Below are 17,384 nucleotides of genomic sequence, written 5' to 3' on the forward strand. Positions count from 1 at the left end.
GCCAGTCATCTTACATTTTTTACCCTCCTGTCATAAAGTCAGCTGAAATAACAAAAGTCTAATTATGCCATTAATGTTCACTGTGGCTAATAATATCATGGCAGCATTCAGAGGAGTGGATACATTATTCATACAGCCATTATCCTCCAGTTTGACCCTCTCTGTGACAGACATGTGCAGCACAGCAGGGGGCTATCTTCCCCTGTATGTGTGTGTGTGTACACACACACACATACACACACACACACACACACACACACGCACAGGTAATTTAAAATGTATTTGTATAGCACCACCTCATACTAAAGCAGTTCAAAGTGCTTTACATTAAAACAGAGTAAAACAGCAAAAATGTGCTTATTCACAGAAATAGCCATATATGTAAATACAAACACATGCATACAAATTGTACACACATACATACACACACACACACACACACACACACACACACACACACACACACACACTTGTGCTCTCTGTGTCTCAACAGACGTCAAGTGGGATGAAACCCAACTTGCTATCTATACACCCAGAAACACACACAGAAATACACTTCATAGACATGCTAAAGAAAGCAACATAGCAGTTTGGAAACACACACACACACACACACACACACACACACACACCAACAAAGCAGCACACAGGCACAGGGACAACCAAGCTGAGAGAGCAGCCAATTAGCCTGACCATCTGCTATGAAGGCTAGTACCAGCGTTTGTGTGCGAGTGTGTGTGTGTGTGTGTGTGTGTGTGTGTGTGTGTGTGTGTGTGTGTGTGTGTGTATGTGTTAGAACAATGCAACTGTCAAATGTCCAGCTAATCCTTCCTGATAACAGGGTCATATATTGAATGACAAAAAAAAGTAGAAATGGAGGAGGAGAAAGTAAAGACAGTGACAAAAAAAGGTGGGTGGAGAAAAAACGCAGATGAATGACAGGAGTCAAGGAAGAAAGGGAAAAGAAGAGGAGGAGGGAGGGTCCGGCAGAAATGGAGGGCTGGTGAGGCAGAGTTAACTTCCCAGGCACATTAGATGATGAGATTCATTAATTTTGACCTGCATTTTCGCCACTGAATTATGCAGATGACTAAATAGAGAGCCCGCGGCAGTGTACCATCTTCTGCAGCAGTAGCAGTTGGGGGTAGACAGTTTGTGTTTTCAAGGATTCCTGCTGTGATTGTAATGCAGTCTGTACCACCAGTGTGAGCGGCCCCATATAGTCCCTATTTCTGTATCTTTATTTATCATTAGAAAGTTATAGGAAGCAGTCATGGGCAGTGTTGTGCCAGTTCACACTTAACAAGAAGTAGTTCAAAATTCAGCTCACACAGATGAAAATGAACTAGTTCAAGTTCATTTTTTTTTTAAATTTTGAACTGTTCATCATAATAATAAACTATTTGTATAGCACCTTTAATACAAGAGATTCAAAGTGCTTTACAATAAAAAAAATTATATGCACTGAGTACTTCACATGGAAATAAATGTAGAATGAGACCTTATCACTGCACATTATTTTTTTTTTTTAAACATGAGACCATCTTTCTTCATAATTTACCACTTAAAGCGATATTGCACTGTAAACTGTTTTTGAAAAATGAAAATGAAATAATACTTTTTTTTCTAGTGAGTTGGTTTTCAGATAATATGATGCATTATTAATCACACAACCCCGAGTTATATCAGAGGTATACTATAGTAGTTTGTAGTCAGTATACAGTGGTTTTATGTACCACTACCCTCTGAAGCCTACAACATCAAAAAGCTGTAATGCATTGGTAAGTAAGCAGTATTAGTATATGTGATTTGATAAAAGTGTTAAGAGGAACAGAATTATATCACAGAGTCGGAGTAGCTACATTGTGATGAGCAGACGGTGGTGAAATAAGACAGAAGAGAGGATGGATGGCACTGAGGCATTATTACAACTAGACTTGGCAGAAGTGACAAGTTCATCTTAGATCAACATGGTGAGGAAATATGTGCACTTAACTTGACTCATATTTCAATAAGTGTTCAGGCAATTTGTTTTTGGACGTCATTCCTCTCTGTAATAATAACTTTGCTGAGGTCTGACAACACTGAAACCTTTTTGATTGTCTTTTTTTAGAGATGTTGCTAAGCTACACTGAAAAATATTTCAACAACAGGTCAAATGGCCATTTAATGTGGAAGATGTTACTTGTAGTGACACACCAATGACTGTATATAAACGATGTGTCTCCACTTCCTCCCATTGTACAAAAATTATGTCAAAACATCTTGGATACAAGCGCCGCCATCTTGTGCTGATGACATCATTTGGAGCCAGAGATTGCGCGTTAGTGAGCTGCTTGTAGAGCTATGGCATCAAGGTCCCACCCATACACCCGCCCAACCCAATAATGAGTCAATCATAGTTGATAATGTTGTTATACTCCCAATTTAAAGCATCAAATAAGTAATTAAAACAAAACCTATATAAAAGTGAACACTTGAACATAGTGATACGAACTACCTAAAATTACAAAACCATCTCTGGGGAGAATTTATGTGACATGTACCTTAAAAAAAGAAAAGAAAAGAAAAGAATGAAAACTGAGTCAGTTGGAGCTTTTGTATCCCATTTAAACGTAATACAGTGTTGGTGTTGATTTGTTCTGGAAAAAGCAAATCGATTGAAACAAATTTCTTGAAATTGCAAATGGATGCCCCAATTAGAGAGTCAAAAAAATTCCAATAACAAAGTGCAAATCATTCATTAGCAATTTTTTCCCTTTTCTCCTCGTGGCAAATGCCAGCAGTGAAAGCTTACAAAATAACTAATTCAAATCTGGATTTTCTTGTTTAGAGATCAAATTACATTGTGAAATCCAATCTGAGCCCAGAACAATTTCTCTGTTTGACCGGGGTAAAACACAGCCCTGTGGAACAACCAATTTGGCTCTGTGTAATGAGTCATGTCCAAGTGCTTATTTGTTTGAATGAGGCTTAATTTAAATGCACAATAAGCACGCCCTTAAGAAAGGCATTGTTGTGCGTTTGTGTGTGTTAGGGAGGGGTATGGAGGGTCTGGGGGGAGCAACAGAAGCAGAAAATGAAAGTTATAATATTAAGGATTCAGTGTGAGAGCATTTAATTGGTCACTATGATGAAAAGAGAGCTGGATTAAGGTGGTAATGAATGTGGCTCTTTGAGGCAGGATGGCTGCTGGGTAAAACCTGGTACTGTGAAAGCAGATTGTGTTGCAGCAAATGGAAAATTGCAAAATGACATGACTACACATTTTTATAACAATCCTTAAATATTGATTTGTGCTATTTAAACAATTGACTGATTTGAAAAGAAAGACCAAAACCACTCCTATTTGTGTTAAAAAACATTTGATAAGAACTACAGTGCCCACCTGTTCAAGAGAAATTACTATATTTCATAGTACAATACAAATTAAATATTTATGACCTTTATTTAAAGATGTACATCTTCATTGGAATCTATTATATATATCCTGTTGCATCTTTTGGCTTGTCACCTAGTGAGGCAGCAGAGATGCCAAATTACATCATATCTATTCTGCAGTACATTTTACAATTAGGGCCTGAGTGTCAAAGAGTATCGAGAAACAGACCAAAACATTGTTAGTTTGGTCTTTTTGTGGGATTGCTTGACAACAGACACAACAACAGTCAAACTCATGGCTGACTTATCCTTTGATTTTACAGCCCTTTCAAAAAGTAAGACAAAATCCAAGCTAACACAGTCCAATGATGCTGTAGTTAGGATCTGTGTCTTAAAACATTTTTTTTTACATATCTTAATTATTCAGATTTGGTGTTGCACAGAGCTGATCTCACAGGTTTCAAAGAAATCCTATTATCTTTACCAGTAAATGTATTTCTATATTTCTATATTCTGTATTTCTATATATACTGGACTGTATATGGATGCCAACCGGGGGCTTAGAGCTACACCTCTTGTTACAGGCAGCCTACCGAGCCGTTCTGGTTTCCCAGCTGCTTGGGAACTGCAGGGAAGAGGAGGAGCACTTCAAATACACTGAGCCTCACCTCCATTACAGCAAATGAAGTACTTTCATTACATTTATCATTATTAATAAAGGAGGCAGAGGAATAACTAAACATAAGGCACACTAAGCAGAGAAAGCAGGAGAGAGTGAGGGAGGGAGAGAAGTCATCACTAACTGCTAAAGAAGCTAGCAGATCATAATAGCATGTAAACAACAGAAACAGCAGCAATGATGAAAATGAGATGTTATGCTTGCTGGAGCACAGCAATAAAAGCTCTGTTTAGAAATAAAGGTTTTCTGCACACTGACTGAAACAGTTACAGGAAGTGTTGAGTTAGTATTAACACATAATGCAGTAACTTTAACATAGCAAAACGGGAGCGACTGAAAACGAGGCTAAAATACCGCTATGACCAATTATAGATATCAAACAATGGGAGTTAAAGAATAAAGACCTGCCTCTAATAACAGTCTTTTATGTTCTGGAGTTGGAAGTAAATAAAGGCTAAACTATTGTGGATCCCAGACGGAGGTTATAAAATCTGGATTTGACCATAGGCTTTCCAGCCATATACAAGGTTTTGACCAAGCGTTATCATACATCTTCTAAGCAAAAGTTAAAGTCATCACGTTTCACATCTTGGCTCATGTGTTAAATGCAGATTAATTCATATTTTGACAGCAGCAACAATTTAAAAATAGAAGTCACTGATGAAGATAAACTCATCTCATCTGACTGCAGTGACAATTTAGGTAGAAACAACAAAAAATATTTAATAAGCAACAAGAAGAAAGTTAGACTTTAACTACTGAAGACATACTAAAAATCTAGAGCAGTAGCTATCTGCGAAGTGGTTTCCCATGGGAAGTGTATTGTCAAGGGAGATATGTTTTCAACAGCAAACAGGAGGGTGTCTCCAGGATTGCCTTCTATTGCTTTTAATATATTCTTGTTTTTTTTCCCCATAGTAATTCACAGTATTTGCTCCTATGTGCCTTCAGCAAAGACCTGTCACCACAACAACAATATAATCTACAAGGGATAAAAAGTTTAGAATAAGCACTCGTCTCATTAAGTACCTAACAAAGATCTACAGCCCCAGCCAACCCAGTCCAACTTCTGTCACCGCCTCCACAGGGATCTCAAGTGGATTGTAAGCTCCTAGCAGCAGAACAGAACATTAATCCTGATGACTTCAGTGACTCTTGAGTCCCTGAAGGTCCATGCACACAATGTGACTTTGGGCTGTCCCAAAGGAAAGTTGGCTTTATAAGAGAAAGTGATGAAATCTTTGGTCAATAATCCAAAACAATGGTCCAAGAGTGCAGTGTGGGACTTTGCCAACCATAGGAAGCCTGTGTCAAAATTCTCTCAGTGCCAGAAACTTTAGCACAAACTTTAGGACAGATGTGACGGCTGCTGCACGATATGTCTGCAAACTAGCCAACTAGAGTGCAGGATGAAATGATGCAGGACACAGTGGCTGATGGAAAACTGTAGGTGCAGGTTTGGAATAAATATAAAAGGTTAAAATTAATGAAAAAGCCAGTGCTCCTGCTAGAGCTTGCTTTGATGAATCTTCAAAATAAGAGCGCACAGATAGATGGTGCGAGTTGATGACATGTCTCAGCGAGTGCATCAGGCATCCATCATGCATCTGACATGCCTACAGATACAGATACTGTACTGTCTGACAAAGACCGTGGCCACTAGAGGAACAACATCAAACCACTTGGCCCCTTATGCCCAAAGCAAACTTATGATATCTCAGACTCTATAGACAGGTACTTCAGAGTAGTGTTAATTTCAATGTGATAAAAACATATTCGTCAACAACCTTTTTTACCCCATGGAGAACACAAGATGCTCACTAGACAAAATGTCTGTCTTTGAATAGCTGGGCTGCACATTCCTCTTCCTGCAAGCCGAAATCATCTTCCCAGCCCCTTTATAGACTAGGAGTGTACCCATGAACGCACTGCCAACAGTGTGTTTGGCTATGTACTTGACGACTGTAGGAGCTCAGACAACACACTGTGACAGAAAAAGAACCTGATGGCAGCTGTGGAGTTTGGTCAGAAAAAAGGCAAATACACCATACCTGAGAGAAAAACTGGTTTGTGTAGTATTATCAGGAGAGTTCTGTAGCTCTAAAATTACTGGGGAGAATACCCAAAACCGGAAGACACACGTCATGGCACAAAACAGAGAAACTGGATCAAGTCAACCACTGAAAGAAGTTGTGTAATATTAGCATCTAACAGCAACAGAACATTGCTACATTACTTGCAGATGGGGGTTTAGCTGTGCTAAAGAGTCAGTAGGAAAATCGGCTAAGCTAGCTGACCTTTTGTCAGCTACATGTTTATTTTGGAGTGTTAAACATGCTGTTGGACCCATTCACCCATTTCAATAGCTAGCTTGTAGTGTAGACCTTTATTCTGAAGAAGAATACCACAATCAAAGCTCTGAGATATATGATACCGTACAGCTTAAATTTCCTATAGCTATCTCACAATAAAACCCACTTGCTGGTCAGCTAGACGAAAGGTTAAATGTTACAAAGTACATGCGTCAGTTATGTACATCGTCAAATTAATTTCATGCTTCAGAGTCACACGCCGGTCTGTCAAAAAAAATACCTGCCAGATAGCAGAGCATGACAGACCCGGTGGGCACACATGCTGAGTAGAGCGGCCGTGGATTGACTCTGGCAGCCATGATGGAACCGGGACACAACACAGTCACTTGCTGTGGATGTTGCCTGCTACACACCGCATAGTTCAAACACACACACACAGCCTTCAAATGTTGCTGACACTCTGCTCAGGAGATGTTGCAGCAGCAGTTGTTTAGTTGTTTGGCATGGTATGTTTGTTGTATGTGTATTTGAACAGCCACCTTGTAGTGTATACCTTTTTTACTTTAGAAAAATAGACAGCTAACTTGTGTGTTACATAGGACATTTAAAGATAAAATAAATAAATAAATAAATAAATGTCATTTAACAAATATTTTTCATATAATTATGGCTCAGTAAATGAATACACAACTGGGAAATACATATAATGATATAGATTATAGATAGATAGATGTATTTTACTTTATTTGTCTGATTTATTTTGTTTTAGGTATTTTAAGCCTTCTACACACTGCAAAGAGTGGAATGTATACACAGGTAGGGTTATAAACTTCACACCCAATAAACTGAAACAAACCAAGCTGTTAATGATAAAGAAAACACAACACTCTCATAAATCTGTTCCACATATATTATATATATTCTATGTTATTTTCCTTAAAGAGGTTTCATTGAAATTAGTGACCTTTGACTTGCAATGCTTTGCAAATTGGTCTCTCCTGGAAAGCAAACTGTACGTGCAGCATGAGGCAGAACCTTATCTGTAGTGAAAGCCCCTGTAAACCACAGCAGTCCATCACACCAGAGAGAGAGAGAGATGGAGGGAGGGTGGAATAAAGGAGGAGAGAGAAGAAGAAAGATTATTTTAAAAGGAAAGACTGTGCCAGAGAAAATGGAGGGGGACAAAAAAGTAGAAGATGAAAGCTACAGACATTAGGAAAAGAGTGAGAAGGTGGCAGACAACATAGCTTTACTATGACTAATATATATGTAACTGTGACTTTTCTGCAAAGTGCAACACCCCCTCCTGCTCTACCCACCCTCATCCACCCATCCATCTATTCCATCTTTCCCTGATTGACGCTTTTCTGTCTAAGCTTTGACATTCAAGCTCTTCATTCTCCCCCCTCCCTGTCATCCATCCATAACTCCATCCCATCCATTCCTTCCTCTGTCTTTTCCTCCTTTCCCCTTGCACAACATTCCCCTCATGTCCTGTGAGAAATCATCACCAAACACTGAGTGCAATGTGGGGAAAGGTGAGGCAAAGTCCATCTGTCCCTTCGTCTAATCATCCAGCCATCCCTCTATTCCCATGACAAAACACTGTTTGCTAGTAATATGCCAAGTTTGGTACCATATGTATGTCTTCCTCTATCTAATCCTGACTGTGAGTATCAAAGGGGGAAAGGCCAGGGTGATGTGCTTTTGTTAGAAACAGAGAGTAAAAGAGAAGAGGGTAATGATGTCTCCAAAAATGTCTGAAACCACAGATTAAAACATGGAGGGATGTAGGGAAAGAAGTAGAAGATGGGGACGAGGTTTAGGATCCAGGACATGATGGACAACCTGAAAGAAGAGTGGAGGGGTATTACATCTTGTTCACACTTGCTGCAGTGTGTTCGACTGTTTCAATCATAGTGCAACAGTGCCACCAAGTGTCTCAAAGTGGTTTAGCATGATTCTTTTTTTTTTTTTTTCCTGTTAAATGGGAGGTTTCTAGCTAGAGAAGAAGTCAATACTGTTGCCTGAATTTGATATCAAATATCCACCTTAACTTCAACAAATCCAGGAAGTAATGTTTGAATAGTTTCAATGCCTAATGATAGATTACTGAGTCTGATTTAGTTCCTAAATGTTGTATGTAATATGTACCAGGACATTTACATTCCAGCTGTAGACTACTAAATTTGACACACCCTATTTGTCACAAGCTACTTGATTAGATTATTGAAGGTCTTGGTTCAAAACTATTAAGTTAATAAGGTTCAATTATTAATATGATATGAATGAACTAGAAGAACGTGACTTCTGAAATTGAACTGATCTGCTAGAGAGAAAAGATCTCACTATAAAAACACTCAATCCACTGTACAGTTGTACAGTGGTGTTACAGAGTGGAGGTTCCTTGGTTGAGTTGACACCAGAGCACTTTAACCAAACAGACATGTTTCATTTTGAGGTGCAATCAAGTTACTTACTGAATATATGCAACAGCTAATATAATCAGCTGACATACCACAGACAATGTTTGTTCATTATAACTGTCAAAAGCGATGCTCAGCGGCAGCTACAAGTGAAGTTGCTACCTGAATGTTTTGTTCTTTGCTAACGGTAAAGGTGATATAACAGATTCGTTTGAGTCAGAGTTTGGTCAATGTCTTGTATTTCTCTGACTCAGGGCTGGTGAACGAGTCAGTAAACAATAACTTTATAAATAGATAATTTAGGCTGTCATGTTACGTTCTTTGAATAAACTCTGAAAGTAAATAGTCTTAAACGTGCTTGCAGTTGTTATTTTAACATCGTATATCGTACATCCCCAGCGAACTATGTTCACTCACATGGCTCCGTCCACCTTCTTAGTGTTTATATGTTTGTTATTCACATTCTTCCAGTGTCAGCAACATTTCACTGCTGCCTCAGTGGTTAAACAACAAAGAACAAAAAACGGTCTCAAAAGCTCAGAAAAAAGAAGTTCAAATCCTTAAGATAACAGGAGCAGAGCAGCATAGTTGGTTCAGGACCATAGTTCCCAGTGAGCAAGGATGGACTGGGACAGTCGAGGCTCAAAACAAATGGGGACCGTGCTTTTCTCGTTTTAGCTCTAACCTTATGGAATGGCCTCACCCTCACTGTCAGGTTAGCTAAGTCTGTACCACTATTTTTAAAGACCCATTTGAATAGGTTGGCATTTTTTGCCACTGCACTGAGATTCACAGTGCATCCGGAAAGTATTCACACCCCTTCACTTTCCCCACATTTTGTTATGTTAGTCTTATTCCAAAATGGATTAAACCCCCCCCCATCAATCTACACACAATACCCCATAATGACAAAGCGAAAAAAGTTTTAGAAATTTTTGCAAATTTATTGAAAATAAAAAACTGAAATATAGTATGTACATAAGTATTCACACCCTTTACTCAGTACTTTGTTGAGGCACCCTTTGCAGCGATTACAGACTCAAGTCTTCTTGGGTATGAAGCTACAAGCTTGGCACACCTGTATTTGGGGTATTTCTCCCATTCTTCTCTGCAGATCCTCTCAAGCTCTGTCAGGTTAGATGGGGAGTGTCGCTGCACAGCTATTTTCAGGTCTTTCCAGAGATGTTCAATTGGGTTCAAGTCTGGGCTCTGGCTGGGACACTCAAGGACATTCAGACTTATCTTGAAGCCACTCCTTCATTGTCTTGGCTGTGTGCTTAGGGTTGTTGTCCTGTTGGAAGGTAAACCTTCGCCCCAGTCTGAGGTCCTGAGCGTTCTGGAGTAGGTTTTCATCAAGGATCTCTCTGTACTTCGCTCCGCTCATCTTTCCCTCGATCCTGACTAGTCTCCCAGTTCCTGCTGCTGAAAAACATCCCCACAGCATGATGCTACCACCACCATGCTTCACCGTAGGGATGGTATTAGCCAGGTTATGAGAGGTGCCTGGTTTCCTCCAGACGTGACGCTTGACATTCAGGCCAAAGAGTTCAATCTTGGTTTCATCAGACCAGAGAACCTTATGGCAAATTCATAGCGGGCTGTCATGTGCCTTTTACTGAGTAGAGGCTTCAGTCTGGCCACTCTATCATAAAGGCTTGATTGGTGGAGTGCTGCAGAGATGGTTGTCCTTCTGGAAGGTTCTCCCATCTCCACAGAGGAACGCTGGAGCTCTGTTAGAGTGTCCATCGGGTTTTTGGTCACCTCCCTGACCAAGGCCCTTCACCCCCATTTTCTCAGTTTGGCTGGGCGGCCAGCTCTAGGAAGAGTCCTGGTGGTTCCAAACTTCTTCCATTTACAAATGATGGAGACCACTGTGCTCACAGGGACCTTCAATGCTGCAGAAATTTTTTTGTACCCTTCCCCAGATCTGTGCCTCGATACAATCCTGTCTCAGAGGCTTACAGACAATTCCTTTGACTTCATAGCTTGGTTTCTGCTCTGAAATGCACTGTCAACAGTGGGGCCTTATATAGACAGGTGTGTGCCTTTCCAAATCATGTCCAATCAATTGAATTTACTACAGGTGGACTCCAATCAAGTTGTAGAAACATCTCAAGGATGATCAGTGGAAACAGGATGCACCTGAGCTCACTTTTGAGTGTCATAGCAAAGGGAGTGAATACTTATGTACATGCGATATTTCAGTTTTTTATTCTTAATAAATTTACAAGAATTTCTAAAAAACCTTTTTCGCTTTGTCATTATGGGGTATTGTGTGTAGATTGATGAGAAAAAAAGGAATTTAATCCATTTTGGAATAAGGCTGTAACATAACAAAATGTGGGGAAAGTGAAGGGGTGGGAATACTTTCCGGATGCACTGTGAATCTCTGTCCCAGGATTGAACTAACAACCTCAAAACATCTAGAGAGTCATCAACTACAATGAGCCTCTTGACAAAGACATTGTAAACTTAATTTCTTATAACGTTTCAGTCTTTGCTCTGGACATAAACCTGACTATTTGACAGGTTTATCTTTTGTGAAACACTGAGATCCTAGGGACCATTTTCATTGACTGTCTTGTCTTTTCTCAGACCTTTCAAACAAACTGTGGCATTACTTCCTAAGTATTTCATTGTCCTCAGATTCAGAGGAAGACCACACACTGCACTGTGATGCTTTTATTATGAAATGACAAGATAATGAGATTCAACATCTTAAAAAAAAGTAGTCAACAGGAGAGTCAAAACAAAACATTCAGTCAAATCATTTTTATCCTGTAATAATTGTAGCTTCTGTCTTTGAAGGACTGGAAGAGGAATAGATTTACAATGAAGAGGAGTTTAAAAAATAAACTGACTTAATACATTAATCTGAAAATGTGTGTGGGTGAAAGAGACAGACATGTACAGACTGAACTACCTGTTCAACAATGACAAAGTTTCTCTAACAGAAGAAGACTCTATGCTACACTGAACACAGAGACACTGAGGAACCAGACCACCAGAACCTAAACCCAGGATACAGAGGTTCAGTGAATGTGGTGTTGAGGGTGTGGAGGTGGATCAGTGTGTCAGAGGAGACTCTGTAGAAGGACAGAGTGCCAGCAGGAAAGTCCAAATACACTGCTACTCTGTTAGAGATGGAGGGGCAGGAAGAGGAGGAAGGGGAATAGGAGGAGATGGATCTTTGTGTGTTATTGTGCCAGTAAAAGTAACCACCATCAGAGCATCTCAGACTCCATGACTTATCACTCATTCCAAACACACAGTCTTTACTGTTTCCTTTCCTGCTAATTCCTCTGTAGCTCAATGATATATGAACCAATCCTTTCCACTCAACCTCCCAGTAACAGCGGCCAGTCAGACCAGTTCTACACAGCAGCTGAGGCCACCGGTCAAATCTGTCTGGATGATCAGGGTATGACTGCTCCTCCTCCAGCCATGTCACTGACCTGTTGTTGTCAGACAGTTTGAGGTTTGTGTTCACTGTGTTTGTGTCGAGTGTGAGTTCACAGGAATCTGATGGAGAGAACAACACAGCTGAAGTTATTAATCTATCATTGCTTCATTTATTGACAGGTTGATGATGACCCATGATGTCAGTGATCTGAATGAGTGATGTGATAGTTAAAAATGGTTGAATGTGCTGCTTTGTCTTCATGAATCATATTAAAAACACACTTACACTTCCTCAGACCTGGTCTCAACCATCGGATTCCAGCAGGCTCCACCCTGAAAGAAAGGGTACAACCATAAGCTCATTTTGACAAACACACTTAAATCTCAAATCTCAGAATCTCAAAAGTCCTGTGCTGCGGATGTCAGGTTCAAGCACAGTTTTAACTAATTATTATACTAGACAATATAGACAAGACAGACAATTAGACAATCGTCCGGAACCTCCTTTCCAGCACCCTGAAATAGGCTTTCCCCCAGGAGGCTGAGCAGTGACATTGAAGAGTGGTGTCAACCAAGCCAGATACAATGTCCAGAGCCTTCTGCATCTCAGGGCAAATGTCATCTACTCTAGCCACCTTGCTGCTGAGGAGCTTCTTGATTACCTTAGTGAACTCTGCCATAGATATGTGCAAGGCTTTCCCTTGATCTCCAGACTCTGTCTCCTCCTGGGAAGACATTTTAGTTGGGTTTAGGAGTTCCTTAAAGTGCTCCTTCCACTGGCAGTGGTTGGCAGTTGTCCTACCTGGTGAATACAGCCTGGACTAAGCCCTGCTTCCACTTCCTGACCACCACCTTCAGCATTCACTGGGGTGGTTTGCAGCCAAGTGTGGAACAGTTTGGATGAGGGTATGCACCTCCAAGTCTGAGGCCATGGTTCTCCACCCAAAAACAGTGGATTGTTCTCTTCAGGTTGGGATGGAGGTTTGGCCCCAAGAGAAGGAGTTTAAGTATCTTGGGGTCTTGTTCACGAGTGAGAGTAGGATGGAGTGGGAAATTGACAAGTGGATCGGTGTGGCATCAGCAGTAAAATGGGCATTGTACCGGACCGTTGTGATGAAGAGGGAGCTGAACTGGAAGGTGGTCAGGAGCATTGGGTAGTGATCGTGCATGCATGCGGCTGAAATGAGTTTCCTCTGCAGGGTGGCTGGCGTCAGCCTTAAAGATAGGGTATGGAGTGCAAACATCTGGAGGGAGCTTGGAGTAGACCAGCTGCTCCTTTGCGTCGTAAGGAGGTAGTTGAGTCATCTGGTCAGGATGCGTCCTGGGTGCTTTCTATTGGAAGTCTTCCAGACATGTCCAACTGGTAGGAGGCCTTGGGGTAGACCCAGAATGCAGTGGAGAGATTATACATCACATCTGGCCCCCAGGAGGAGCTGGAATGTTGCAGGGGTGAGGAACATCTGGATTACTTTGATTGACCTGCTGCCATGGCAACGCGACCTTGGATAAGATGAAGAAACTGGATGGATGGATGAATGGGTTGATGTATGGATGGATAGATCATTTATTTTTTTGTACTGAACTAGGCTAAATATCTTCTGAACCTAAGTCTGCACAGAGATTGAACTAATCTAACCCAGGGTCAGAGGGCAGAAAAATATATTCACAGCTACTTTAACATGCAGAGATTTGTACATGTTTTTTCATTTAATGTACTCCTTGGAGACCACCTACACATTTCCTTTTCATGTTCAACAAATGTTTATGTTGTGAGACAAAAAACTTACACTCATCATTGTTAAACACAGCCCTGTATATGTTCTATCACGCAACGTTTGAGGGAGTTTTTTGTTGTTTGCCTGGCACTCCCTCTGTCTTCTCCTGTAGGAGTGAAGCACCTGATTGATTTAGTTTCTTATTTTATTTTCTGGGTTGGAGATCACCAGATCCTGACTAGTCTCCCAGTTCCTGCCCTGCTGAAAAACATCCCCACAGCATTGATGCTACACCACCACCATGCTTCACCGTAGGGATGGTATTAGCCAGGTTATGAGAGGTGCCTGGTTTCCTCCAGACGTGACGTTTGACATTCAGGCCAAAGAGTTCAATCTTGGTTCATCAGACCAGAGAACCTTATGGCAAATTCATACGGCTGTCATGTGCCTTTTACTGAGTAGAGGCTTCAGTCTGGCCACTCTATCATAAAGCTTGATTGGTGGAGTGCTGCAGAGATGGTTGTCCTTCTGGAAGGTTCTCCCATCTCCACAGAGGAACGCTGGAGCTCTGTTAGAGTGTCCATCGGGTTTTGGTTCACCTCCCTGACAAGGCCCTTCACCCCCATTTTCTCAGTTTGGCTGGGCGGCCAGCTCTAGGAAGAGTCCTGGTGGTTCCAAACTTCTTCCATTTACCAAATGATGGAGACCACTTGTGCTCACAGGGACCTTTCAATGCTGCAGAAATTTTTTGTTACCCTTCCCCAGATCTGTGCCTCGATACAATCCTGTCTCAGAGGCTTACAGACATTCCTTTGACTTCATAGCCTTGGTTTCTGCTCTGAAATGCCACTGCCAACAGTGGGGCCTTATATAGACAGGTGTGTGCCTTTCCAAATCATGTCCAATCAATTGAATTTACTACAGGTGGACTCCAATCAAGTTGTAGAAACATCTCCAAGGATGATCAAATGGAAACAGTGATGCACCTGAGCTCACTTTTGAGTGTCATAGCAAAGGGAGTGGAATACTTATGTACATGCGATATTTCAGTTTTTTATTCTTAATAAATTTACAAGAATTTCTAAAAAAACCTTTTCGCTTTGTCATTATGGTATTGTGTTGTAGATTGATGAGAAAAAAAGGAATTTAATCCATTTTGGAATAAGGCTGTAAACATAAACAAAATGTGGGGAAAGTGAAGGTGTGGAATACTTTCCGGTATTGCACTGTTGAATCTCTGTCCCAGGATTGAACTAACAACCTCAAAACATTCTAGAGAGTCATCAAACTACAATGAGCTCTTGACAAAGACATTGTAAACTTAATTTCTTATAACGTTTCAGTCTTTTGCTCTGGACATAAACCTGACTATTTGACAGGTTTATCTTTTTGTGAAACACTGAGATCCTAGGGACCATTTTCATTGACTGTCTTGTCTTTTCTCAGACCTTTCAAACAAAACTGTGGCATTACTTCCTAAGTATTTCATTGTCCTCAGATTCAGAGGAAGACCACACACTGCACTGTGATGCTTTTATTATGAAATGACAAGATAATGGATTCAACATCTTAAAAAAAAGTAGTCAACAGGAGAGTCAAAACAAAACATTCAGTCAAATCATTTTTATCCTGTAATAATTGTAGCTTCTGTCTTTGAAGGACTGGAGAGGAATAGATTTACAATGAAGAGGAGTTTAAAAATAACTGACTTAATAACATTAATCTGAAAATGTGTGTGGGTGAAAGAGACAGACATGTACAGACTGAACTACCTGTTCAACAATGACAAAGTTTCTCTAACAGAAGAAGACTCTATGCTACACTCGAACACAGAGACACTGAGGAACCAGACCACCAGAAACCTAACACCAGGATACAGAGGTTCAGTGAATTGTGTTGAGGGTGTGGAGGTGGATCAGTGTGTCAGAGAGGACTCTGTAGAAGGACAGAGTGCCAGCAGGAAAGTCCAAATACACTGCTACTCTGTTAGAGATGGAGGGGCAGGAAGAGGAGGAAGGGGAATAGGAGGAGATGGATCTTTGTGTGTTATTGTGCCAGTAAAAGTAACCACCATCAGAGCATCTCAGACTCCATGACTTATCACTCATTCCAAACACCACAGTCTTTACTGTTTCCTTTCCTGCTAAATTCCTCTGTAGCTCAATGATATATGAACCAATCCTTTCCACTCAACCTCCCAGTAACACGGCCAGTCAGACCAGTTCTACACAGCAGCTGAGCGCCACCGGTCAAATCTGTCTGGATGATCAGGGTATGACTGCTCCTCCTCCAGCCATGTCACTGACCTGTTGTTGTCAGACAGTTTGAGGTTTGTGTTCACTGTGTTTGTGTCGAGTGTGAGTTCACAGGAATCTGATGGAGAGAACAACACAGCTGAAGTTATTTAATCTATCATTGCTTTCATTTATTGACAGAGTTGATGATGACCCATGATGTCAGTGACTGAATGAGTGATGTGATAGTTAAAAATGGTTGAATGTGCTGCTTTGTCTTCATGAATCATATTAAAAACACACTTACACTTCCTCAGACCTGGTCTCAACCATCGGATTCCAGCAGGCTCCACCCTGAAAGAAAGGGTACAACCATAAGCTCATTTTGACAAACACACTTAAATCTCAAATCTCAGAACTCAAAAGTCCTGTGCTGCGGATGTCAGGTTCAAACACAGTTTAACTAATTATTATACTAGACCATATAGACAAGACAGACAATTAGACAATCGTCCGGAACCTCCTTTCCAGCACCCTGAAATAGGCTTTCCCCCAGGAGGCTGAGCAGTGACATTGAAGAGTGGTGTCAACCAAGCCAGATACAATGTCCAGAGCCTTCTGCATCTCAGGGCAAATGTCATCTACTCTAGCCACCTTGCTGCTGAGGAGCTTCTTGATTACCTTAGTGAACTCTGCCATAGATATGTGCAAGGCTTTCCCTTGATCTCCAGACTCTGTCTCCTCCCGGGAAGACATTTTAGTTGGGTTTAGGAGTTCCTTAAAGTGCTCCTTCCACTGGCAGCGGTTGGCAGTTGTCCTACCTGGTAATACAGCCGGAACTAAGCCCTGCTTCCACTTCCTTACCACCACCTTCAGCATTCACTGGGGTGGTTTGCAGCCAAGTGTGGAACAGTTTGGATGAGGGTATGCACCTCCAAGTCTGAGGCCATGGTTCTCCACCCGAAAACAGTGGATTGTTCTCTTCAGGTTGGGATGGAGGTTTGGCCCAAGAGGAGTTTTAAGTATCTTGGGGTCTTGTTCACGAGTGAGGGTAGGATGGAGTGGGAAATTGACAAGTGGATCGGTGTGGCATCAGCAGTAAAATGGGCATTGTACCGGACCGTTGTGATGAAGAGGGAGCTGAACTGGAAAGGTGGTCAGGAGCATTGGGTAGTGATCGTGCATGCATGCGGCTGAAATGAGTTTCCTCTGCAGGGTGGCTGGCGTCAGCCTTA

General features: G+C 41.2%; 2 protein-coding genes across 2 annotated transcripts in view; both read right to left on the reverse strand.

Annotated features, from left to right (window-relative positions):
* Nucleotides 1-11,267: 11,267 nt before the first annotated feature.
* LOC111226787 (stonustoxin subunit alpha-like) lies at nucleotides 11,268-13,505 on the reverse strand. Its single transcript, XM_022752099.1, has 4 exons — nucleotides 13,302-13,505; nucleotides 12,702-12,925; nucleotides 12,487-12,533; nucleotides 11,268-12,320 (listed from the first exon to the last, which is right to left on the reverse strand). Exons 1-4 carry the CDS (start codon nucleotides 13,503-13,505, stop codon nucleotides 11,767-11,769), a joined length of 1,029 nt encoding a protein of 342 aa, XP_022607820.1. The 3' UTR covers nucleotides 11,268-11,766.
* Nucleotides 13,506-13,509: 4 nt separating this feature from the next.
* LOC111226788 (NACHT, LRR and PYD domains-containing protein 12-like) overlaps nucleotides 13,510-17,384 on the reverse strand; it is a gene marked incomplete at its 5' end in the record, with an annotated part of 5,255 nt that continues 1,380 nt past the window's right edge. Inside the window, 3 exons of the mRNA XM_022752100.1 lie at nucleotides 13,510-13,633; nucleotides 16,273-16,288; nucleotides 16,457-16,503. Coding sequence (XP_022607821.1) covers nucleotides 13,510-13,633; nucleotides 16,273-16,288; nucleotides 16,457-16,503 — 187 coding nt within the window. The remainder of the gene's footprint in view (nucleotides 13,634-16,272; nucleotides 16,289-16,456; nucleotides 16,504-17,384) is intronic.

This window comes from Seriola dumerili, unplaced genomic scaffold (genome assembly GCF_002260705.1).
Source record: "Seriola dumerili isolate Sdu_G_001 unplaced genomic scaffold, Sdu_1.0 BDQW01000161.1, whole genome shotgun sequence".
NCBI lineage: Eukaryota > Metazoa > Chordata > Actinopteri > Carangiformes > Carangidae > Seriola > Seriola dumerili.

What these genes read in the sequence shown, in the direction of transcription:
- LOC111226787 (XM_022752099.1), bottom strand. Translation starts at nt 13,505, where the DNA reads ATGACTCAACTACCTCCTTACGACGCAAAGGAGCAGCTGGTCTACTCC. An exon ending in CTCTTCATCACAACGGTCCG is followed by an intron (nt 12,926 to 13,301) that starts GTACAATGCCCA and finishes ATGTCTTCCCAG; the next exon opens with GAGGAGACAGAGTCTGGAGA. An exon ending in TTCAGGGTGCTGGAAAGGAG is followed by an intron (nt 12,534 to 12,701) that starts GTTCCGGACGAT and finishes CCTTTCTTTCAG; the next exon opens with GGTGGAGCCTGCTGGAATCC.